This window comes from Eulemur rufifrons, chromosome 20 (assembly GCF_041146395.1).
Source record: "Eulemur rufifrons isolate Redbay chromosome 20, OSU_ERuf_1, whole genome shotgun sequence".
Taxonomy (NCBI): domain Eukaryota; kingdom Metazoa; phylum Chordata; class Mammalia; order Primates; family Lemuridae; genus Eulemur; species Eulemur rufifrons.
This window is the reverse complement of record NC_091002.1, coordinates 22196936-22222967: the sequence shown is the minus strand read 5'-3', so window position 1 is coordinate 22222967 and position 26032 is coordinate 22196936. Positions and strand designations below refer to the sequence as shown.

Sequence of the window (26032 nt, the reverse complement as noted above, 5' to 3'; positions counted from 1 at the left end):
GGCCTCCCAGGGCTGTGTGGGGTCCAGTTGCTACATCTTCCCCCTCCCCCCAGCATACGGAGTCTTCCAGGATCAGCAGAAGTTGGGCCAGGTTGAGAGCTGGGGACTGGGATGGTGCCCTCAGCAGCTCCTGGAAGACCTGGTGCTGCCTGTCCCAGGGAATGGTGTGGAGAATAGAGGCGGCTGTGTGCCTGCCTGCCCACCCATTCCTCCAGATGGAGCCTGCGACAGAGGCAGCCTGTGCCAGCCTCTCTGAGCCACCATGGCCCAAGGAGGCTTTGCCAGCTCCATGCAGGGATGGAGTGGCTTCTGCTGGACAGTCGAGGTCATACCTGCCTAGCAACCCATGCACAGAGGACAGTCCCTGGGATTTCAGGGGCACCTCAAGGCAGTCCTGGAGAGGACCAGTGCAAGAGGCCTTGTTCTTATTAAAACCTTTTCTGGGCCATGCGGCAGTTCCCTGGGCTCAGCTCTGTGAGCTTCTTGAAGGGCTTCCGACATAAAACCCCACATGAGAACAATGCTTGTTCCAGTAGTCCTCACTCAGAAAATATTTGAAAGGTTGAATGAGGCCTAGAGAGGAAGAGTGACTTGTACAAGGTCATATAGCAGCTGAGTGGGAGAGCAGCCAGCGCTAACATACCCAGGTCTTCTACCTCTTGGTCTGGAGTTCTTGCAACCCAGATGCCTGCTTCCCTGCTGCTGTGGTCGTCCCATATACAGGACTCTACCAGAGGCTAGACAGTGTAGCGGGGAGCCCAAAGCTACCCCTTAGGAGGGGCCTTAGATTGGCCTCCCAGCCCTTGTCCCCAGTAGGTGAGCAGGAGAGGCCTGGGCTGAGAGAAAGGGCAGCCAATGCCCCTGTACCCTCTTGGGCGTATACAGAGCTGGTAGAATACATGGTACTCAGGGATGTTCTGGGTGTGAGCCTCCAGGGGGCAGCAGAGAGGGTCTCCTGACTAGTCAGGCTGAGGTGGAAAGTGCTTGTTAGCACCAGCCTGGACATCTCTGTGGGCCCCTTTCTGGGCTTCTCTGCTACCACCCCCTTTCTTGGAGATAGGGTTTTGCTTTGTCACCAAGCTAGAGTGCAGTGGCACAATCATAGTTCACTGCAGCTACAAACTCCTGGGCTCAAGCGATCCTCCTGCCTCAGCCTTCTGAGTAGCTGGAATTATAGGTGTGAGTCACCACGCTTGGCCTCTGCTCCATTTATTAGAAGGGGATGATCATCTCTACCTGGAGTAATACCAGCCATTACACAATCAGAGTGATGGCATTTATTGAGCACTTACTGTATGCTGTGCACTGCAATAAGTGCTTCACATCATTTCACAGCAACCTTATCAGATAGGTGCTATCATTATCTACTTTTTATAGAGGAGAAGCTGAGACTCAGAGAGGTTTCGTCACCTGTCTAAAGTTACACAGCTGGGAAGCATGGGGCTGTCTGAGTCCAGAGCCCCTCTCTCTACCATGACATTATATTGGGACAGTGTCTGGGAGTACCAGGTTGGTGTCCAGTGAGCCAGGCAATTAATGGGGATGGGCATGAGGGGCCAGCAGTAGTCCAAGTGGAGAGGAATATGTGTTGGATCTGGTGAGGCAAAGGTGGCTTTGCGGTCCTCAAGGGTAGGGACAAAGAGGTACTGGCTAGGAGCTGTCAGAGAAGGATTGGCCTTGGCCATCTGCTTCCTGGCCAGGATCCCCTAGAAGTGTAGAAGCTGTAGAATCCTTCCTCTCATTGGCTATCAGGGAAGATGGGTTGGCCCTGCCACATGTCTCCTGCCACATTTGGTAGGGCTCCAATGACCAGAAACCACACGAGTGGGAATGCAGAGACATCAGCAGGGACTGCAAAGAGGGAGCCCTGTAGGGAGGGACCTGAGCCTGGGTGGATGGATGGGGCTGGAGCAGGCTGGCACTGCTTCTTCTGTGGGCTGGCAGCTTGTGGATAGGCATGATAACAGGTAACATTTATTGAGCACCTGTTACATGCCAGGCACTGTTTTAAGGGCTTCCATGTACAACTCGTGTAATCTTCACAAAACCCTATGCAGTATAGGTTATTATTATTCTCATTTTACAGATTGAGGGAACCGGGGCTTAGTGAGGGAAAGACAGTTGCTCAAGGTCAGACAGCTAGGTCATGGGGGGAGTCAGGATTCAAATCTAGACATTGCGGGTCTGAGCCATGTTCCTGATTGCCATGCCAGGCAGCCTGCAGTTTCTCAGATATCATACTCAGTTTTGTTCGTTTTGAAATAATCTCTCAATCAGATGCATCCCTCTCCTCAAAGATCTCAAAGTCTAACTGAGACACGGTAATGACACGGCAAAGGTAAAGAATGCGCTACTGCGTATGCTCAGCATAGATTCCTCTTTCAGTGCTCAGTGAGCCAGGCTTCAAGAAAATGGGGACCTTTGAGCTGGGCACTAAAGGCCAAGTTGGATTTCGATAGTTGTAGGGGGAAGGGCACCCACTTCCCTAGGTCAGAGGGGAAGGAATTAGGGATGCCTTTGAAGAAGAGCAAGTGGTCTGGTGTGCCTGGCACAGATAGGGTACACGTGTGGGGGGGGTGTGTGTGAGTGGGAAGGTGACTCAGAAAGTCATCTTATATTTGGGTTTTTGATGAAGCTCTGGAATGTACCAGATGTAGGCTCTAGTCCCAGCACTGCTTTGTGCTAGCCATGTGGTCCTGAGCACATCACTTAGCTGGTCTGAGCCTCAGTTTCCTCATCTGTAAAGTGCAGATAAACATGCCTGTCTCACAGGGACCATGTTTTGGTTGTTACATAAAGCACCTAGCACAGTGCTGACACATTGCAGGAACTCAGTAAACATTACTTCTCTCCCTCTTCCATTTCTCTTAAATGTCAGGCTAAGGTGTTTCGACTTGACATGAGCCTGGAGGCTCAGGGAATCTTTGCAGCGTTTTGATCTGCCAAGGAGCATGACAGAACTGTGTTTTGGGAAGGTCCCTTTGGCAGAGTGGACTGTGGCTTTACAGGAGAAATCTTAATTCTGGGGGCGTGGAGGGCTGGGGAGGGAAGAAAGTTGAAGCTGCTCTAAGGTATCCCTTGGGGGTAGGTGGCTTGTCAAGTTGGGGGAGGAGGAGCTTGGGGTGGGGAAGGCCACAGAGGTCAGGAATTCAGTCTGAGGCCTGGTGGGTTTAAGAAGAAGGGCTGGTCTCCCTTCAGTCATGTGGAAGGTTGGGCAGCATCTTCTTTTCGCGTCTGGCCTTTTTTTTTTCTTTTGAATTATTTCTTTTGGATATATCCCCATCACAGCTTCCCCTATAATAGCAGCAAATTGGGACTAAGTGTCCAACAATAGGAAGATGATTGAGAATGCTTTGGAACATACAGTGGATAAAATAATGTGCAGTGGTGAACTCCCACAGAAACGGAATATATGGAGATATGCACTTGTAAAGCTCTTTTATATCCTTGATTCATTTCATGCTTATGACTGCCCTGTGAGGGAGGTGGGCCAGGGGTTAGATCCTTCCTGTGCGTGAAGAGTTTGAGGCTAGACTCCAGTCTCCTTCAGAGCAAGCTCATATTTTATTCATTGTTCTATTGCGGCGTGTTGCTCAGTGATTTGCAAATGCTTGTCCAGTTAAAGAATGATTGAGTGAACTAAGCAGAGGGGAAGTGACTTGTTCAAGGTCATACAAGTTGTAAGACCCAGAACCTGCCACATTCGTGCTCTTCTCTACTTGCCACATTCTTCTCCCTCACCACTCAGTATTTGTGAGTAAGAGGGAGGGGTTCCCAGTGAGGACTTGGGATTGCACAGACCAGCGCGTAAGCCTTGTTTCTATTCTTACTGGCTGTGAGGCCTTGGCAAACTAATTAATCTTTTTAACCCCAGTCTCCCTATTTATAATGTAGATAGTCTAAGTACCTGCTTTTAGGGTTATCATAAGACTAAACGAGTTAAGGCATGTAAAAGTCTTGGCACGGTAACTAGCACATAGTAAAGTAATCATGAACCTTAGCTGTGATATAATGATGATGTTATAATGTGATGTCATTAATTGTCTGATAAAATTAATGTTAAATGGAAAATAACCCACATAAAATTATGAGCATTTGTATTACCAGGGTATAAAATTTGGTATGACAATAGGTTCAGATTGGAAGAAAATAGGCAGAAATACAGTTACAGCAAGTACTATGAGAAGTAAATAAGACTGACCCAAACAAATCTTTCTTAAATGTTATATTCATTTTTTCCTTAGTTTTATTTACAAAAGAAATTTGTGAAAAATCCTAATAATTCAAAAGTGTATTCTCCCCTTCCCCCCAAAAAATTCTACTCTCCAGAAGTAGCCAATAACAATGTGGTGTGTATCTTTCCAGGATATTTTCTCTACCTACATGAACATAAAAACTAGAATGGGATTGTAAATTGCATTATTGTTTTATAACTTGCATTTTTCATTTAACTGCATATTGACATCTTTTCATGTCAGTAGATAGAAAATTTATCTCGAAAGTTTTTGCAATAGGTGTGTAATACATTTGTAATTAATTTTCTAATGGATAAACCCTAGCTAATTCGGCTAGTCCCCTATCGATGGGCATTTGAAGTTGTTTCCAGTTTTACTGTATTTTAAATAACACTGACAATGAACTCTAACGGTGATTAAACAATTAATGAAAATCAAGTGAGGAAAAGAGTCAGAAACTGTGAGATTGTGAGAATTGCCCTCAAAAGTCTGCTGCTTCTCCCTTCTCCTGTCCCCTCCTCTTCCCATGGAGCCTGAGGGAGCTGGTCTGCTTAGAGGAGGTCTTGTCCCTGTCACCCTCAAAGGGTCAGGATGTCCCAGGGAGACCTCTTCTTTCATTCCTCCAGTATGGAGCTCTCCTTGGAAATTTGCTGCTGCTTACACTCAAGTGTCCTTGGACAAGTTCTTTGCCTTCTCTAGACCTCAGTTTGTCCATCTGCGTGGCAGTGATGCTTCCTTGACCAGAGCCATCACTGCCACTTACTGAGTATCTACCCTATGTGAAGTACTGTGCCAGGGAGAGCTGTGTGTGCACTATTTCATTTCATTCTCACTAAATGCCATTGAGGTATAGGGGGTATTCTCAAGAGAGGTTAAGTAACCTGCGCAAGGTCACCAAGCCAGTAGAGTCAGGATTCCAGCTCTGGATGCAAAGCCCGTGTTTGTAACCGCTGTTTCTTGCTCACTCTTAAAAACGGCTGATTGGTAAGGTCCATGCAAAATCATGATTATAAAAAGATCCTTTAAATTGTAGAGCACCCTGCACGTAGGAGGGATTGATACTGCTGTTATTATTTCTACATCCAGAGCAACAGTAGCTTTGGTTACTTGGTTTACAGCAAGTTGGAGGTCGTGGGATGTAACAGGATTGAGGAGGGAGAGTGCTGGACACTGACCCAGCACACCTGGGTCCTCTTTCTGGCTGTCCTCAAACTGACTAGCTGTGTGACCTTGGCAGCTAAGCTGGCCTGGGGAACAAGCCCACCCACTCTGTGTGGCCCTTATGCAACTCAAATGAGATAAAGCCCAGGAGACAGCTGGCACATTGCCCGGCTCTCAGAGGATGCCCTGCTTATGGGAGGTCTCGGTCTGCCTCCTGCACAGTCAGCATGGTTCACGCGGGAGACATTTCTCCTTTTTGATGTCATTACTCTGCAGTTCTGTGCTGTCACCTGGTCCCTGGCCCACAACTGCACATCAGTTTGAGGCTCCACAGTGGCACGTGGAACTTCGGGCAAGAAGCCAGTGCTGATGAGTGGTGGCCTCTTCACATCGTTTGGTTTTATTTAATGCGGTGCCCATGGTACCTCAAGCCTCTGACAAATTGCCATGTCCCCACTGCCACATATGGACCTGAGCCCCAGTAAGGATGACTGCGGGCCCAGCTCCCTTTTAGATCCTTCGGGCCTGGCTGCAAGGGTGGCACAAGGCTTCAAAGGTGGCTCTTTCAGCTGCACCCTCCAGTCATTTCATTCACATCTGCCCAGAGATTGTCACTCGAGGAAGTGAAAGTTCCATACTGGGGAAGTCCCTGTGGGAAGTAACATCATCTCCAGTGTCTGAGAGAGGGAGAATGAGCCTTAATAGGTGCTCTCTCTCCTTCTTTTTTCTTTTCTGACTCTGAAAGTTATACATGTTCATAGAGGAAAAATGGAAAAATACAGAGAGCAAAGGGGAAAAGTCTGTATTTCCTTCTCTACGGGAATACTATTATTAGCATTTTAGTCTTTGGACTTAATAATAAAGATGAGAATATCCAATATTTCTGCAGCACTAACTGTGGGTTTGGCATATGTTAAGTGTTTTATGGGCATGATCTGATTCCATTTTCACAGCAAACCTGTGAGGCATGCAAGATTATCATCACAGTTTTATAGATGAAGAAACTGAGGCACAGAGACGTTAAGGGGTTTGTTCAAGGTTTCCCCATCTTTCATTTTGTCTTCCTTACTGCCTCTTCCCAGGCTCCCTTCATTGTTAATTAGCGTTGGGTAGTATATTAGTCAGATTCTGACAGAAAACAGAATTTCACTAAGATGCTTCAACTTAGGAGATGTTAATACAGATGTAAGCAGGGTTAAGGGAAACCACAAGGGGTATCGAGGTACCCACAAACTAACAATGGCAGGAGCTGTTACCATCTCGTGGCCTGAATGAACAGAGGGACAGAATGAGCAAGGGGCTGTCACAGAGGCATTCAGCCACCGCCAGAACCACAGGGAGGGAAATTGGGGAAAATGTACCCAGTCTTTCTCTCCTCCCACCCTCTGACTCCTGCCAGTACCTTCTATTGGCCAAACCCAGCCAAGAGCTCAAGGGACAGTCCAATGGGTCAGCCTCCTGCTGCTTCAAGCAGGGCACAGATCTGAGGGTGCAAACAGAGACTAACAGCTCAGCTGTCATGGTTATAGGGGGACAGGAGAGATGTGCCCCTGGGACTCCCAAGAAGAAAGAATTATTATATCTTGGTAACTGTGATTATTGAAAGCATCATTCAAAACAAAAGAATTTTTTCTGCCTGGAATTCTCTTGGTGTTTTGGTTTCTCCTATACACTGTCCATTGTTCCCCGCTTCCCTACTTCCTGCCACTACTTCTTTTCTCACCTGGTTCAGAATTCCCAATTTTAGGCAAAAGTCTTCGATGTCATCAGTGTCCAAGACTTAGAAGAGACAGCCTTGTTATCTAGGGAGTGATTGTTCACGGCTGTGGAAACAAGGGGCCGTGTGTGTCCTCATGTTGTTTCATTGCTATACATATGCATGCAAAGATGTGTTTCTCATATACATGTCGTAAACATCTGTAACATACTGTCCTCTGTATTTAGGAGGACTTTAACTTTTATATCTCAAAGTCCTTCCATTCTCTGTAATATCTTTTCTCTCCATGGCCTTACTCTGATGTGGAGGACAGGGGCTTTCATCCCTGTTTGACAAATGAGGAAACCGACACTCAGAGAAAAGAAGTGACTTGCCCAAGACCCATCAGATAGGAAGTGGCAACATTGAAACAAGAAGCAGTGGTCCCAATTCTGAGTCCAGCTCTTCCCAGTGTATGTGCTTTTCAACCTTAGCAAGTCTTTCTTTGGCTAGCCCCACCTCTGGGAGAAATTAGTACAGGTTCAGCTCCCTGAGGCTGCTAAAATGCCAGATAGTGGGAAGAACTCTGGAGTCAGAGAGACTTGGCACAGCCTTATGACCTTGGGCAAATGAATATGCCTCTTTGAGCCTGTGTGTCCTCATCAATAAAATAAGGAAGATAATATCAGGAATTTGGACAGGAAAATCAAGTGCTTAAGGTCTGATAAATCATCCAGAGAGGCTGGCTGGCTGGTAGCCTGAAAGGCTCCCAGGGTGAATGCAGCCCAGGTCTCTGGTCCCCATTTGGGTAGAGTTAGAAATTGTCTCATTGTGTTCCATCCATCTATCATCCATGTGTTCATCCAGTTATCCATCCGTCCATGCCAGACCCACTGAATGTGAATTCTGGCACTGCCATTTACTAGCTGTGTAATCTCGGGTAAGTTACTTAACTTCTCTTCTTCAGTGCCTGCTTTTGTAAAATGAATATACTAAGAGAACCTATTATGGGTTATTATGAAGATTAAATGAGTTAATTTATGTAAAGGACTTAGATCAGTGCCTGGCATATAGCAGACTCAGATTATAAATGATAACTTTGTTGTTGTCATTTATCAAGAACTGCACTAAGCCCTGGGGATAGTGGCGAACAAGACAAAATTCTTACCTTTATGGAGTTTATACTCTAGAGGAGGAATACAAACAAGTAAATCAACCAATGATACAGGTTCAGTTTGTGATAATTACTATGAAAACAAACAAATCCAACATGCTTGCTTAATGGATACAAAGTTTCTGTTTGGGATGATGAAAATTTTTGGAAATAGATAGTGGTGATTGTTACACAACATTATAAATGTAGTTAATGCCTCTGAACTGTTATACTTAAAAATGGTTAAAATGGCAAATGAAACAAACAAACAAAAAACCACCTAGCATGTTATAACCAAAAAAAAAAAAGAAATGGAGGAGACCTACGTTAGACAGGGTGGTCAAGGGGCACGTAGATTCACGATCTGAAGAAGGGAGCTGCCAAGCTGTCCATGCAAGGTAACATTAAGGACAAAGCCCCAACGCAGGGGCATTCCTGGCCCAGTTGAAGAACAGAGATAAAGCGAATGTGACAGACTCATAGTGAGGGTGGGAGCAGGGGACCCGTAGTGGTGGGAACTGATGCTGAAAAGATGGGCAGGAGCCATGTACAGAGGCCTGTAGCTTTGATAAGGAATTTGTGTTTTATTTTGATGAGAAGCCATTGGAGGTTTTAAAGAGGGCATCCAGTTCGAGTTTTGAAAAGATCCCTGTCGCTGCTGTGTGGAGAATAAACCCTAGGAGGGCTCAAGTGGCCACAGGGGCCCATGGAACAGGCTAGGGCAGCCATTGGGAGGAAGTTGATAGTGGCTTGGACCTAGGCAATGGTTGTGGGGATGGAGAAAAAGAACAAATCCAAGTTTCTGCACTCAGATGCTGACTCATGCTAACCCTGATTAGATGGCCTGATGTATAAACCAGATGCCAGTTGATTTATTTTTAAGGAGTGGTGCAACTGTCAGGATGAGTGGATATTGCCTCAGCTGGGGTAGGACACCCTCTCCCTGAAGGCCACCCAGATGAAAAGGCACAGCATGAGAAGGCTGCTTAGTGCTACTAGAAGGTGAGCCAGGGGAGCCAGACGGTGACTGCAATATTGAAGAGCATCAGATGCTGACAGCCTGCTGGGCCAGCCCCAGCCCAGGCCAGGCGAGCACTACCGGCCTCACTGGGCCCCTCTGCCCCAGACAGGGCTGGTGTGGATGCTGTCAGCATTTACTTCCCTGGCTGACCTTTCGCTTTTTTAATCCTGTGCATTAGGCCTTTCATATGTTAGTGTCATCAGTCTGGCCCTGCGGGCCTCTATCTCTCAGAGCATCTCTTTCTCCATTCATTCTGGGTGGGCACTTCTGAACTCCTCTTCTCAGTCCCCTCCTCACTGCAGCTTCCCATTACTGTTTGTAATTATAGACCATACCTTGTAGGGTTGTTTTATTGGGTGCATACCATGCTAAGTGCTCTGTTATTTTCCTGAATCTCCGTCCCCACCCTGAGAGGGAGGGAGGAGTAGCTCCATTCTATAGAAGAGGCAAGTGAGGCTCAGAGAAGTGAAGTCACTTGCCCAGGGTCACAGAATGAGCAAGTGTTGGAGCTGGGCTTCGGTCTAGGTCTGCCTGACTCCAAAGCCTGTGCTCTTAACCACTGAGCAGTAGAGCCCCCTGCCCTGCTGCCTTGCTGCCCTGCGAGAGGCCCATGAATGACTGTATGAAGTCTCTGCCCTGGGTCTTGTGCTCCGTGGTGGGAGTCCTCTCCTTCTCCAGCAGAAGGATGCTTCTGACTCTTGCAAGGCTGCTGGCACCACCCCAGCCCCTTCACTTCTAGACCCCAGCCTGTCCTCATTCCAGGCTGTTTGGTGCTCACCATTATAGACTTCTCATTCTGAGGTGTCAAAATGTCAAGGTCTCCTCTTTGTTCCCTGCCCAGCCCCCTTTTCCCATCTCTGGGCGTTTGCCTACACTGTGACTCAGCCCAAATGCCCTCTCTGCTGTCTCCTGTCTAAATACTCCCTATTTTCACAATCTAACTCTGCCTTCACCCCCTACCCCAGAAATCTTCTTTGAGAGCTCTGAGCCACATTCCAGATCACCAGGTCCCCAGACTCTTCTGAGAGGCTGAAACAGACACTGGCAAATCATACACTCATCCTGGCTGAGTGTTTAGCCATTTCCTGGGTGAGCCTTTTCCTCCCACGTAGCAGCGAGCTCCACGGAAACCAGCACGTACTTCCTGCTGGGGTCCCCTACGGCACCCGGCTGCCCTGCGGGTTCTATCCCTGGCTGCATCCCTGTGCTGACCTGGGCCTGGGCAGGACTGCACCCACATAGCAGGCTGTGTCAGAAGCCAAGGCCAGGTTCTTGGCTCCCTTTCTGTGGCCTAGTGAGAGAACCATGCTGTTATCCTTGGACTTGTGAAATAAAGATTTCATCTTCGGTTTAAAAAATAATAATGTAGGCCGGGCGCGGTGGCTCACGCCTGTAATCCTAGCACTCTGGGAGGCCGAGGTGGGCGGATCGTTTGAGCTCAGGAGTTCGAGACCAGCTTGAGCAAGAGCGAGACCCCATCTCTACTAAAAATAGAAAGAAATTATATGGACAGCTAAAAATATATATAGAAAAAATTAGCCGGGCATGGTGGTTCATGCCTGTAGTCCCAGCTACTCGGGAGGCTGAGACAGGAGGATCCCTTGAGCTCAGGAGTTTGAGGTTGCTGTGAGCTAGGCTGATGCCACGGCACTCACTCTAGCCTGGGCAACAGAGTGAGACTCTGTCTCAAAAAAAAATAAAAAAAATAAAAAAAAAAATAAAAAATAATAATGTTATTTCTCTTTTTAATTCATAAATTAAAAAAAATGTAAACAGACTTTTTCTCCTCATCCTGTCATACCAAGCCATATGCATCAGAAAAATTTCTTTTTTAGCCTCTAATTTCTTTTTAATCATTCAAGGAATCTCCAAATATAGTAGAAAAATCAACAGCTACAGTTAAACAGAAAGAAGGAAAATAATCTGTACTCCTGCCACTCAGAAATAACGATAGTTAATACTTTGCTGAATTTTCTGTATATGTGTATTAACTAAAATAGGATCAATCTGTACAAACTGTTTTATATCATGCTTTTTCACTCAAATAATTTCCATGATGTTTTTACGTACTTTTTTTTTTTTTTTTTTACTCTCTAGAGTGGATGAGCCATCATTTATGTCACTGGCCCTTGGCCGTGGGGTACAGAGGTGCAGACGTGGCTCCTGACACCCCCTTGGCTTTCAGCCAGGGCCTGAGCACTTTCTCCTTCAAGGGGATTCTCTTGGGGTTTGCTTAACACAGCGAAATACAGTGGAGAGAAAATGGACCCAGAGTTAGGATCGGGGGAGTTAGGAGGCTGCGTAGGGGAGAGAGTGGGCGGAGGAACCAGAGGAAACCTGTCTAAGGAAATGACTGTCACTCAAGTCTCTTGCTCTCTGGGTGTCACCTATAAAAGAAGAGGAGTAGATTTAATTATCTCAAAAGACTTCCGGCTCCTTTCATCTGTGGTTCTGGTAGCGCCAGGCATTTGCTGTCAGCAGGCTCTGCTGGAGACCCGGGCAGAGGAAGACTGGGATGTTTACTTAAGATTGCTTTCCTGGCTCTTTCCAAACAGACTCAGGCCTGGGGAAAATTCTGGGAGTCTGGGCTGAAACCAGACAGAGGCCATCTGAAAGGGAGAAGTGAATGTGCCTATTGGCTGCCTGGGCCATGAGGGTCATGTGGATTCTGCTTCTCACAGCAGAAAACATACAGATTAGTCTGTGTATTCTTTTTTTTTTTTTTAAAGCAAAATTAAGTAGGCATTTATTTTAAGAATTCCTGCCTATAGGCCTTATCTGACATAATGGCCAATATCCTTAAGTGCAGGCTTAGAAAAGATCCCGAGCCAGGCAGACGGGCATCAATTTGACCCTTTCGAGGCTGTGAGCTCCCCTAGAGCCACTCTTGTTGCTTTGTGTCCTGGCCCGGAGTCGGCACTTATTGTTGTGTGACAGAGAGCCTTTATTTAACCATGGCTTTAAATTTTACCCATAAAGCCCTGAGTAATGACTGCAGTGGAAAGCATTTCTGGGTGGGGATGAGGCAATGGGGACCAAGGCCTTCCCTTCCTCTCCTCATCTTACTACTTTATTTTTTAGAGACAGGGTCTCGCTCTGTTGCCCAGGCTGGAGTGCAGTGGCAAAATCATAGCTCACTGCAACCTTGAACTCCTGGATTCAAATGATCCTCCTGCCCCAGCCTCCCAGGTAGCTAGGACTATAGATGCACACCACCATGCCTGGATAATTTTTTTTATTTTTATAGAGACAGGGTCTCAGTCTGATGCCCAGATTGGTCTCAAACTCCTGGCCTCAAGCGATCCTCCCACCTCAGCCTCCCAAAGTGCTGGGATTACAGACATGAACCACTGCACTCAGCCTCATCTTACTTCTTGATAGCAGCATTAGTAACAATGAACCCTCTCAATTGTACTATGAGCTTCAGCTTACAAAGCCTTCCCCTCATTATCCACTCTGTGGGGACTGAGAACATTCAGGGCCCTGGGAGGCTCCTGTGGCTGAGTGGGGCAGTCAGGGTCCCTGACTTTCTATCCAGTGCTCTTGGCTTTGGGCCAGGCTGTGCCCACTGGAATGCAGAGAGAGAAACTGAAGAATGAAAAGGAAGTGGGGGCAGGGGGCCTGGAACAGGTGGTCAGCCCAGGGTGGATGCTGTGTCTGTCTGTCTGACTGGCTGGCTCTCTGCCCATCAGAGGCCTCCCATGGTGGATGGCACAGGGCAGGGGGCCTGTCGGGTCTAGTCTGGATCTTTCTCATGAAATGTGGTGGATTTAGAAGAAGGATCTAGACTCAGAAGTGAGGGTTCCTGCCCATTTCTCTATTCCCCTGGGTTTAGCTCCAGTCATTTTTTTTAAGATCCACTGATTGGGGTCAAGAATGGGTACTTTTGCTCTTTTTTTTTTAAAAAAAGAAAAATCCAACTTGTGGGCTAATGTATGTATATATTTGTATATATAGGAAAATATATATATATTTACAAAGATAAAAGTAATTCCAAAGTATATAAAGTAAAAAATGAAGCCTCCTCTCTTATGCTACCTCATTCCCCTGGATCTCTTTCATTTTCCTTTACCCACTTCTGAGTTATCAACCTCTCTTAACGATTTTGTGAATATTCCTTTCAGATCTTTTACTTAGATGTGTACAAACACAAACACACATTGTTGAGGTTATTGTTTTGTTTTTTAAATATAAAATCAAGACCATGCCATTCTTTCTTTCTCTCTCTGCAATTTGCTTATTCCAACAGAATAGCTGGGCAATGGGTCCTTGATTCTCTCTGAAATCTCCTCATTTACTGCTCCAAGGGGGAAATGGTAAGAATAGTCTGTGCCAGAGATAATTTCTCTGAGTTGCTCACTTTTTGGATCAGTCACATAGAGGCGAAGGGACTGCCCCATTTGTGGCAGGCTCGGGACCTGAGCCCCATTTTTTTGACTTTTACCTTGTCAGGGCCGTGCGTTTTTAAAAAAATGTGCCTTCCTGTCATTCTCCCTTTGGATCCATCCTGACAACATCCTTATGAAGTTAGCTTGGGGCATGAAGAGGCTTGCCTGAATTCAGCACCAGAAGGGCCTGGAACCCAGGGCTCTTTGGTTGAATTCAGTGCATCCAGCATTTATTGACGGGCTGCCAAGTGCCAGGTGATGTGGCTGGAGAGCCAGCCTAGCAGGGGACCTGCCTGGAGGTGGTCACTGACTGTCCCCTATGTTCCTGGCAGACCAGGGCTCCCTGGAGAGACTCTCATCATCCTGAGGAAGGGCCAAGGAGCTGTGGACACAGCGTGGGAGGGGTGCCTGTGACCTCAGCCACCAACCCCTCATTTCCCATGACTCTCCCCATCCCCATTTCCTCTGTCCCTCCCTCCCTCCTTCCTTCTCTCTGTGGCTCTTTGTCCATTCTTCTCCATCTGTCTCTCTCTGCATGTGGTTCCTGCCCCTCTTCCTCTGTCACACGGTTGCTGTCCCTGTTCGTCACATGTTCTCCTTCATGCCAATGCAGGCGTGCTGGTCACCATGACAACAGAGACAGGCCCCGATTCTGAGGTGAAGAAGGCACAGGAGGAGGCCCCACAGCAGCCTGAGGCCGCCGCCTCTGTGACCACCCCTGTGACCCCCGCAGGCCACGGCCACCTGGAGGCCAACTCCAATGAGAAGCATCCGCCCCAGCAGGACACTCGGCCTGCTGAACAGGTGTGTGCCCGAGCATGGGCGTCCCTCTTTCTGCCCACTCCTCCAGGTCTAGTTCTTAGGGCCTTGGTATTTTCTCAGGGGGGAGGAAAGAAGGAATCTAAGATTCAATAAGTGACCTGTTACATGCCGAGCACTGTGCTGGGAGCATTGTGGTCATTGTTATATTTAATTCTCCCAAACCGAAGAGGATAGCTATTAACTCCCCCATTTTACACTTGGAGAAACTGAGGCTCAGCAGGATGGAGTCAGTTACCCACAGTCAGATTGCCATAAAGTGATAAAGGTGGGATCAAATCCAGGTCTGATTTTGAAGCCCATGTTCTTTCAGTTTATTTTCCTGCCCCTTGAACCTGTCCATTCTTGCTTGGCAAGCCCAGTGTGATCTTGGAGCAAAACTCACCACTTTAAAGCTACAAGGGACTCACCTAGCCATCTCACACCTTCTTTAATTCACAACAGGCCCAGAGAGGGCAGGGACTTGGCCAAGGTCATTGAGGGAGTCAATGGCAGAGTTAGGACTAGTGGATGGGCTCTGGCCTCCCATCCCTCCTTTAGATCAGTCCACAGCTCCCAGCCTCCTGCTAGATCCAGTGACAGACGCACAGGAGGAGACCAGATGGATGCCCTGATGACTCATGCATTGCCTTAGGGAGACAGGGCAGCTCTGGCCACTGGGTTTGGTTTTGTGGGGTGCCTCCACCTGCAGAGGCTGTCTATGGCAGCAGTAGCCTGCAGGGAAGAAGTGGAGCCCTCACGTGAGTCTGCCCCATTACACACAGGAGCTCTGGCTCTCTGCCTATATGCACCAGCCACAGACCCTGGTCACCTCCTGGGCCTACAAGGGGAGTGACTCTCATTTTGGGGTCCATCTGAGCCCTAGCTGCCTCCTTATTGCTTCTCATGTATACGAAAGGCCATGGTTTCAAGCTCACTGACCAGACTCTTCCCTTGGTTGAATCTGCAGAGCCTAGACATGGAGGAGAAGGACTACAGTGAGGCCGATGGCCTGTCAGAGAGAACCACGCCCAGCAAGGCCCAGAAATCACCCCAGAAGATTGCCAAGAAATACAAGAGTGCCATCTGCCGAGTCACTCTGCTTGATGCCTCTGAGTATGAGTGCGAGGTGGAGGTAGGGGAGCACCTAGCACCATATGCCCCATCCCCAGTCGGCTGGCCTCAGAGCCAGGGCAGGCTCCTGTGTGTACCCAGCCCAGGCTAAACCATAGGAGTCCTGGACCGACTGCAGTGTCCGGAGAGATGACCTGGCCCCGGCCCTCCTTTGTACAGATGGTGGCACCAAGACCCAGAGAAGGTGGTTATGATTGCAAATAGAATTAGACAAGGTACAGGGCTGGCACCAAGAAAAGCTTTCTCAGGGTGACTGTACCTTGGCAAGGACACCACCATCTAAGGGCTGATCTGCAGCCCAGTAGGCCTAGGAACTAGCCTCTCTTGTCTCACCCAGGAGACACCGATGTTTAAACTAGAATCATTTTTATGTATTTATTGGGTGGAGAAAGGGATCCACCCTTCCTTATAAATACTTGAGGGTACCACCTCCAGTCGCCAAGACAAACTAGTAACCTGAGGATTCTATGGTAAGTGTGTCAGTCACAGGGAATGGCCCATTGGAAGGATGTTCCCATCCAGGCTGTGTAGAAGCCATTGTGGATGGCCCTGCCCCACAGCAGTGGCACAGCAGATGCCCCCTCTCTGGGGTTGGCCCTTCTGGCCCCACATTTAGTGTCTCCCTTTCTTGTATAAGCCCAGACTCACACCCTAATTCTGAGCACTCACTTGTCCCCTCTGTGAGCCCTTCAGGGTTCTGCCCCTGTCTAAGCACCATTCCTGGCCCTTCTTCACATGTATGGAAGAGTTCAGAGGGTGGTTTTACTACAGAAATTGTAGAATCCACCTCCCTCTCTCCCGCATTCCCTGGTGTGAAGGGATGTGACTGACTTCTGAGCCCTGGGAGGCTGAGTCCCTCTTCTCTGTGGGGTCTTATTTTGTTTTGTTTTGTTTTGTTTTGTTTTTATGTGTATTTCTTTTTTAGAAAGGTTTCAGGATGGATACCTTCCCTGCTCCTAGGACAAAAGAAAGGGCTATTTTCTAGTTTCCTGCCCTCATGGGCCCCCACGTGCTGTTGCAGCCTGCCCCAGACGTGCATGAAGGGCTTGGCTGACGCCAGGGTCATTCTCCCCGGTGAACTCCTCCAGGCTTGGGAATTCCTTGTCAGGCTTGGTTCCAGACCTTAAAGGGATCTCACCCTTTCCTTGGAGTCCCTATCTCTTTGGTGGTGACTGCGTCGTGTTCCCTCTGCCCTGTGGTCCCTTTCTTGGTGCCCAAGTTCACACCTGGGAGTTTGGAGTGCCCAGCCAGGTTCTGGGCTTCGTTATTCTGAATCCTCAGGCCTGGACGGTGGTTCAGAGAGGCCCCAAGCCTAGCTGTGTGGGAGTAGGGGTAGCAGAAGCTGATGGAGGCCCCATGAGCCTCTGTAAAACCGCACTTGCTGCAGGGTAGAGGTGGCGCTCCAGCCTGGGGTGCCCTGCCTTTCTCTCAATTAAGGGGAGGGGCCAGGGAATGAGAGTCACACTCTGACCCTGAGTCCTAGGCCCTCCCCTTCTGCCCCTGCCCACTTCTCTCATATTTATTTCAGGGACCTCTTGTCTTCCTCTCAAAAGCTTAGGACTTTGGGTTTTCTATTCCTCGGGTCCAAGTTAGCCTCCTTCTCTTAATCCTATAAAGGAAGGAGAAATCAATCACTCCTGACACCCACACTTCAACTTCTCTCCAAGCAAGTCCAAGGGCTACGAAGACCCCAGCAGAACTTGGAAGATGGGTGTTGAGGAGCTGGACATTGGTGTCACCCCCAGGATCCCTTAGGACTCAGAGCAGAGCCAGATGTGGTGGCAGGAGTGCCACATTCCTGGTCAGATGCTAAACGGCCCTTGGGGGGTTTTGAGTTGTCCTGGTGGAGCCTTGGGTGTCTCCCAGCCCCACCCCGGGGTGTGTTCCAGCCTCATAGAAGCTCTGCTTTCCTCTTTAGAAACATGGCCGGGGCCAGGTACTATTTGACCTGGTCTGTGAGCACCTCAACCTCCTGGAGAAGGACTACTTTGGCCTGACCTTCTGTGATGCGGACAGCCAAAAGGTACCTGGGCTGGGGAGCAAGGCTAGGCGGGGGAGGCCTGCCGGGAGATGTAGACCTCTTCCCTTAGGTCCCCACAGTCCTAGCCACATCCCATGGCTTCCATCAGTTCTCACATCTTCATTAGGCACCTTCTGTTTGCATGTCCCCAAGGTTCAGCCAGCCTTATCCACCTTCTCGTTTCTCTGCCTCCACCTCCTTCCCCCAGTCATTCCTTTGTGACCCACAGGTTGCCCCCAGACAGGTATTTGGACAGCCCTGGTGTGACTGCTTGAGTTGTCTGGGGGAACTGAGGCACTCCCTGCCATCACCTCTTCCCTATCCCTAGGAGCCTCCTGTCTAAGTTTCCTGTTTCCTGCCAGTCCCACTATGGCTTCATTACCTAGTCACTGTGGCAGTCTCAGGGCAATGCCAGCTCCAGGGCACTGGGTCCCAAGCCTGGTGGTGAATCCAGGCCTCGTGACCTCACCTCCCAATCTCAAGGAAAAGGGACCAGAAAGTTCAGCTAAGGAAGGGTATTTCCCACTAGCGGCTGTCAATGGACGTGTCAGGATATTTCTCTCTACCCAGCCCGATCCAGGTTCTCTCTTCCATCTTCCCCCTAAAGATCTCTGTCTTTTCTTTTAGAACTGGCTGGACCCGTCCAAGGAAATCAAGAAGCAGATCCGGAGTGAGTGGCTGGCTGTGATTGGGGATGTGGTGGAAGGGAGGCAGGGGCTCCAGGTTACAAGGGCCCTAGGTTACAAGGGTCCCAGTTGTCCTGCTCCCTCCTACTTAGGAAAGTGCGTTCAGACCCATGAGTTCATTCACTGGGCATGGCAGACTTTGCAGGAGGCCAGGGTTGGAATGACCATTGACCATTGTTTTATAGATGATTAGTCTGAGGCCCAGAGAAGAGAAAGGACCATGCAGAGTTGCATAGCAAGTTAGCAGAGGAATCATAAATGTATTCAGGATGTTAGTCCTGGAAGGAACCTGCAGAGTCATCTAGGACAGAAGACAAGCAGATGGCCTGGAAACAGCCACCCTTCTGTCCAGGGCTGGTGCAGACATCAGTGATCAATGACCCTTTCCTCAGAGGCCCAGAGATTGTCAGTTATTACCCACGGTCACACAGCCAAGTATTGGCTAAGCCAGGTCTTAAACCTTGGTCTTCCAGCACCATCCTGTGTTCTCTTCAAGGCCTGGCGTGAAAGCAGACGAGCAGGCCAACAGCCTGTCCTTTCTGGCCCAGAGAGAAAAGGCATATTGGGAGGGGTGGGGCAGCTTTCAAATGGCAGAAGGGGTTGGTAAGTAGCCTCAGCAAGGCAGCATGAGTAGGTGGAGACCTGGAGCCTAGAGGCAGAGATGCCTCCACCCAGGGCCCCTCCTCCTTGGCTGTGGTTAGTCTCTCCTGGACTCTCTGGTCCCCTGACTAGAAGGCTGTAGCTGAGCCTGTTGCCATGACAGCAGGCAGCTGGGCCCAGGGAAGCCAGCTGACTCTGCAGGAGGGGGCTTCAGGAATTCTTCCTGTAGGCTCCTATTAGTTGGAGACAAAGAGGCAGGCACATAGAGCAAGCTCCTCTGGGTGCTGACAGGATCCTAAGGCCTAGGCTTCAGGCTGTCCCCCGGAAGCCCCGGCCTGGCTGGGAGGCCTGCCTGTCATGCCTGAGGGAATCAGAACGTAAACAGGCAACCAAGTATGCAGTGTTTGGTAAGGACCAGGAGCTTGGGAAAGATAAGTGGCCGGACCAAATGGTCAGGTCTTGCTATCCCTCGCCAGAGCTTGCCCAGAGCCCTGCCAGCACAGCCCAGGCATGGTGGATGGTTGCTTCTTGCATCCACCTCAAGTCATTGAGGAATAGTCTCGAGCCTTGGCAAGTGTCTTCTCCAGCAAAGCCACAGTTCCTGTAACTTCCAGGTGTTCATCCTAGTCCTGCCTTCAGGGGCCCCAGTGGAATAATCTTTTGCTCCCTTTTTTTTGTTTGTGACAGCCCTTCAGCCTTCTGAAGGTAGCACTATGAGTCCTTGAGTCCTGGGCTTCAGAATTGGGTGTATCTCCCCCCAAGCCTCAGTGCTCATCACATGGGGCACCTGAGGGCAAGTCCTCTACCTCCCTGGGCCCCTGCTTCTCCTTGGCAAGTGGATTAGCAATTCCTGCCTCATGAGGCGGGGGTGACAGTTAAACGGCACATGTATGGACAGCACCCAGGTGCCCAGTAGCTTTTTCTTCTTGCTTCCCTGAGGTAGTCTGGAGTGATGGTTAAACAGATAACACCGGGGCCAGACTGCCTGGATTTGAATCCTGACTCTATCACTACTTCTTGTGTTATTTAACTGTTCTGTGCCTCAGTTTCCTCATCTGTAAAGTGGGGTAATGATAGTACTTATATTTAGGATTGTAGTGAGGATTAAATGAGTTATTACATGTACAGCACCTAGAACAGGGCCTGCACACAGTAGCGCCTAGTATGTATTAGCTATTATCATTTTATTATTACTATCATTATTCCTAAGACAGGGATTGTTTCCACTTGAGGCTATTTTTTCCGAGGAGCCATTGTGGTCTGGAGCCTGGGATTTGGGGTTAGCTGACCAGCGTTTGGGCCACCCATTGGGATGATGGGGTCTCTCTGATCCCTCCCCATCTTGTCCTCTCAGGCAGCCCCTGGAATTTTGCCTTCACAGTCAAGTTCTACCCCCCTGACCCTGCCCAGCTGACAGAAGACATCACAAGGTGAGGGCTGTGGAGGGAGGGGCAGGCATGCTGGTGTGCGGGACCATGGATGAGGGAACCTGGCCCTGGGGACACAGGCCGTATATGACAGCACTTGCAAGTGCTGATGCCGAGGTCAGGCAAATGGCATCAACAAAGGAAGCAGACTCAGTGCAAGAAAAACAATGACATAGACACAGTGGTCAATAGCAGCTGACCCTGCACTTCAGAGGAGGAGGCATCACAGGGAACCGGGGGGCCCCCTGTAAGGGGACAGAAGCCATCTGAAACAGTTGCCATTCAGCTGCAGGCCGTCACTGTCACGTGGGAATTGGGCCTGATTGTTAAAGTGAAGCTAGAGATTTGAGAGTGAAAACCACAATTTTTAAATGTTGGCAACTAATGCAAACTTTAAAAACAGTGTGGGCCATCTCTGGGTGGGACACACCAAACACACATGAAGTCAATTAGGTGCTGAGTGGCTCACCAGTTTGCAGTGCAGGGGATATGGAGGGAATAGAACATGATGTTGCACTTGGGACTTTGGTTCTGCTCGCTGCTCCGTGCACACGTCAGACACGTGATGGTCAAATGAGGCTTGTGACCCCCTCAGGGAGGCAAGCCTGGGCTTCTGTGATGAACGGGGATCGTGTGTGCAGTGTTGTTGTGCCACAGGGCCCGTAGATAACATGGCTTGCAGATTGGAATGGGTTGCAAAGCATCCTTCAGGATGGAAGTTTCCACAGGGCTCATCCTGCCTCAGTAAACCAGAATAGGGGGAGGCCCTTCTCTTTATCTGAGCCCCTTCAAAGAGATAGTCTCACTTCATGATCTCCTGGGGCCATGTCTTCCAGGTGGTAGGCGCTACACCCTCAACAATAAGACGTGGGCTTGAAGTTCTCCTATAGCAGGGGAGGGGTGACTAAGCCAACCTCTCTCCCATTGGGTCCCTCCTTAATGCTGGCTGCCTGTTTGCCAGGCAGAGGACCAAGGTCAGGCTGCTGACTCTGGCCTTGGGAAATAAGACAGATGTTCCTGGAATAGATCAGGCCCCAGGCCTTGGCCTCATTAGCCCTGTTTTGAGCCCTGGGGTCAGCTTGGGGCCAACGTGGCAGCAGCAGGATCTGAAACTCCATTCCTACAAGGGCTAAGAGATTTAGGCCAGCACAGCCCCCATCCCTCTGGTCTTGCCCACTGGTGCCTCCCCCTTTGTGCCAGACACTGGGCACTGGGTGTCTCGGGACACCAGGAGGGAAATTAGCCCTGCCCAGCACAGATGGCCCCCAGAGAAGGGATGGTAGTAGCAGCTGACTTAGTCAAAAATAGTTAGGCCCAAAATAAACTGGTCAAAATGACAAATTGATTGAAACGAAAGATTGGTCAGAGTATTTGGCAGTGATTTTTGAATTTTTAGACTTCTGAACAAAATACCCATAAACCCATACTCGGTGGCTGTGATGTCTGAGCTGCTGCTGATTCTGAGCCTGCACCTTGGCCCTGAGCACACACTGAGGCTGCGTGTACTTTTTGCCAGGGCTTCACTGTTGACCAGAGCAGTAAAAATTGTACTAAGTAAAAGCCACTTAAAAGGAAAAGAAATAGGCAATTGAAAAAAAAAAATGGTGGAACATAACAAAAATGCACAGGGGGCATCACTGGCTGAAAACAAGCTGAAACATTTTTTTTAATACACCAAAAAAGCAATAAAAAATGGTTTTAAATGGTTCTAAAATTGTAAAGTCATCCAAGTGTGCATAAAAGTTATAAAATATCATGGCCTGGTGGTTGGAAATGTTTCTTTAAGCCAATTTGGTTTTAGACAATTCACTTAGTGCCGGAGGCAAAATAAGAAAGTTTTGGGAAAGCTTTGGTGAGCAGGTTCATCCGGGCTCTTGGAATACAATGTGGAAGTTAAAATGAATGAGGCAGACAGAGTTGCATGTGCTGACATGGGAAGGGCTCTAAGGCATGGAGTTTGGTATGAAGAAGCGAGCTGTAGAATCAGATGTAGCATTTGGTACAATGTACATGTTAAAAACACCCATACATCAAAAGCACATGCATTTCCGTATGTCCAGGGAGAAGAAATGTCTAGAACGTTACATGATAACTGTGGTGACCTCTGGAGGAGGGGATTAGGAATGAGAATGGGCACCCAGAAGAAATTTAGAGTCACCTCTGAAATTTGTGTTTTTCCCACAATATGTATACAGAATATTCTACAATTAAAACTATGATTTTTTTTAGTTGTTAAACCAGCAAAGTGGTCTTCATTAGCTTGAAAATGAGTTCAAGATTGAAAATGCTCTCATAGTAGGAAAAAAAAACCTCTCGAATTTAGAAATGAACAAAAAATGTCACATGAAATGTTATAAAAACCGTTTTGTAGAACCCAAATTGTCCACATATGAAATGCCAGTGTCTGTGAACATCCTTTTCTATCGAGCTGTGTGTTGATTCATGCGGTTCCAATGGACCAGCTGTGCTCGGGGCGTCTAGGGAGGAGTGGGGCCCCATGCCCACGCCCACTCTCCCCCATCTCCAGATACTACCTGTGCCTGCAGCTGCGGGCAGACATCATCACAGGCCGGCTGCCCTGCTCCTTTGTCACGCATGCCCTGCTGGGCTCCTACGCCGTGCAGGCTGAGCTAGGCGACTATGACGCTGAGGAGCATGTGGGCAACTATGTCAGCGAGCTCCGCTTCGCCCCAAACCAGACTCGGGAACTGGAGGAGAGAATCATGGAGCTACACAAGACATACAGGTGAGAGGGCTGCCGCCCAGGGCCTTCCTTGACTCTGGCCGGTTGGCTGGAGCCTCCCTGGCAGGCCTGAATGTGCTAGGTCCCTGGATGCCATGGTATACATACCCCACCTGGCTCTGCCCCTAACTTGAGGTGTGTCTCAGAGCAAATCATCTCTGAAAATAGGAACGATAGTGGCTAGCTGTGTGACCTTAAATGACCTCTTGGGGCCCCAGTTTCTTAAGCTCCTATATGGGTGTGATAATTACCTGTCCTTGGCCTCTGAGAATCAGTTTCTTATCTGCCAGCTGGAGATAATTGTCACTACTCTGTCTCTGGGTAAGTGTCCTGATGGCTAGATCTTGTTTAGAGTTCAAAAGTTTGGACTCGAAAGCTGGTCTGCTTGGGTTCATATTCTGACTCTGCCAGTTTCTAACCAGGAGGTTTTGAGCAGGTCATTTCACTTCTCTATGCTTTGGTTTCCTCCTCTGTTCAAAGTGGTTGCTATTAAACTGATCTTGTAGGATTGTGGGAGGACTAAATGACATGTGTTAAAGACACAACACATGTTGGCTATTAGTGTTGCTATCTGTGAATTGAAGGGTTGAATAAGTGATTGTGCAGTAGAAAGCACCTTATTCTAGGAATTGGAAGATAGTTAAATAGATGTGTGATTGAGGCTGATTATTTAACCTGTCTGAGCCCATTTTCACCTGTATATGCACGGACTTAGATTGTCAGTTTTTTTCAACTGTTGGTATTTGGGGCAAGAGCATTCATTGTGCAGGATGTTTGACATTCCTGGGCCCCATGCTGTGAATGCCCATAACACCTTCTCAGTCATTGTAACAACCCAAATGCCCACCTTTGCCATTGCCTGCTGTGTGGGTTCCCCTGGAGAGGAACCCCTAGAACTAAATGATCCCTAGGGTGGTTTTAAGCTGGAAGTACTTTGGGCTCCAAGTCCAGGGTTGTTATAGGAACTCAATGTGATGAATTATGTGAAAGTGCATTATAAACTATAAAGTGCTGTGCCTGTGGGAAGGAGTATGGTAATATCCCATTACTATTAAGGATGGAGGGAATGATGACAGTTGTGTCCTATGGACTGCATCTGGAGAGGAGGGCTAGGACCAGATGTGGAGGAATTGTGGGGAAGACCTTGCTGTGGTGTGATGAATGCTAGGTCAAGGGTGGCAAATGCTGTCTCTTAGCGACTCACACACCAACTCTTCTTGGTTAGTAATGACTGCTATGGTATTGTGTTGGGCAGGATACTGGTACCCTACAACTGGTTAGCAGTGTCCACCTGACATAGCAATAGGGAGTGGTGAACTCTCTGACATCTGTTTGTCATCCCTATCCTAGATAGCAAGACGTCTTAGGATTTTCAAGAGTCAAAATAATTGAGAGAGAGATGTTAAGATCCATATGTATGGGAGAAATACCAATGGCTATTCCTGCATCTCTTTGGACCTAAAGCACATTGACATCTAGGGTCCAGGTCTCCCACACAGCAGCCCAGAGGTAGACAGGGCAAAGGAAACTGAGGCCCAGAGGATATAAAAGACAGCTGTAGTTAAGTGGTTAGGAGCACAGACTCTGGAGCCACATTGTCTGGATTAAAATCATGACTCTTCTTAATAGTGCTGTGCCCTTGGGCAAGTTATTCAACCTGTCTGTGCCAGTTTTCTCATCTGTCAAATGAGAGTAATAATAATACCTACCTTATAAAGTTGTTACGAGGATTCAGTGAGTTAATACATGTAAAGTGCTTGGAACAGTAACCAGCACATAGTACCCAATGTAACTAAGTATAAAATGTCTTCCAGGTTTCCTGGCAGCTGAAGCAAAGAAGGAACTTGATTAATTACATAACTCTTCTTTTCAGAAGGAGAATGTGCACCTGTTCCTCAGGAGAGATTAAGTGGCTTCTGATACTAAATTTTGAGAGAAATATCTTACGTGGGTAATAATTTAGGAGCCCCTGGGTGATTATAATGAACAATGTCTTCTACAATGGTTTCACATTGATGGAGAAGCAGAATTTATAACTCACAACTCAGCAGGAGAATCAGACAGAAATCCTGACTCCCAGCTCAGCCCTTGTATGCTTCCTGAAGGAAATGAGACTGGACTTAAGCTTTGGCAGAGGTGGTGGTTGGGTGGATGGAAGCTGGGGGCCTGGGGGTGCACCATCCTGCCCTGAGGGCAGAGAGGAAAGACTTGGGTGAGGCTCAGCCATGTGCCCACTCCAGCACATTTGCCTCCTAAGATGACAGCTTCTGATGGGGGTCACCTTGAGCCAGCAGGACTCAGACCACCAGGGCCACCTCTGATCACTTTCTTTCCCTCAGGGGCATGACCCCAGGAGAAGCAGAAATCCACTTCCTAGAGAACGCCAAGAAGCTTTCCATGTATGGAGTAGATCTGCACCATGCCAAGGTACCACATCCAGGTCCCAGGGTTCCATCTGGGTGGTGTCCCCTGATGAACTGTCAGGCCTTCTGGAGGGCTGGATGTGCCAGATGCTGTGTTACCTCCAATTTGAAACCTTTTCTATTCTCATTTCTCATAGTTCCATACCTTTCTTTCCCCATGATCTTTATCATTTTCTCTTTATATTATATTTCTTTATGAACTGTTTGTGCCACTACTAGATTGGGAGCCTGATGAGGAAAAGACACAGACCTTAGTGTATTTCTGTATCCCTAGCAGATAGCACGTGGCCTCACATTGAGTACGTACCACTAAATGTTTGCTGGGTGAATGAACGATTGAGTGACTGACAGAGCATGTGATTGAACAAGTGAGTTGGTGAATAAAAACCTAAGTGAATGACTGAATGACTGAATGACTATGTGAGAGATTGGTCAGTGGGACTCTAGCATGGAGGTTCTAATTCTGTCCCTTAGAGCTTATTACAAGCAGAACTCAGGGAAAGGTTTTAGGGATGGGTGGCAGGCTGCCCCCAGGTGTAGACCCCAT

The 26032-nt window shown here is 48.3% G+C and overlaps 2 protein-coding genes across 2 annotated transcripts in view; one reads left to right on the top strand and one right to left on the bottom strand.

The window, feature by feature from the left end:
* The window catches only part of CPNE1 (copine 1), a 410662-nt gene extending 385021 nt beyond the window's left edge, over nt 1–25641 (bottom strand). The window contains exon 1 of the mRNA XM_069495840.1: nt 25631–25641. The gene's annotated coding sequence lies outside the window, so the exon portion shown is untranslated. The remainder of the gene's footprint in view (nt 1–25630) is intronic.
* EPB41L1 (erythrocyte membrane protein band 4.1 like 1) overlaps nt 14282–26032 on the top strand; it is a 48801-nt gene continuing 37050 nt past the window's right edge. The window contains exons 1-7 of the mRNA XM_069495833.1: nt 14282–14458; nt 15423–15587; nt 17505–17609; nt 18234–18276; nt 20247–20322; nt 22847–23065; nt 25402–25489. Coding sequence (XP_069351934.1) covers nt 14282–14458; nt 15423–15587; nt 17505–17609; nt 18234–18276; nt 20247–20322; nt 22847–23065; nt 25402–25489 — 873 coding nt within the window. The remainder of the gene's footprint in view (nt 14459–15422; nt 15588–17504; nt 17610–18233; nt 18277–20246; nt 20323–22846; nt 23066–25401; nt 25490–26032) is intronic.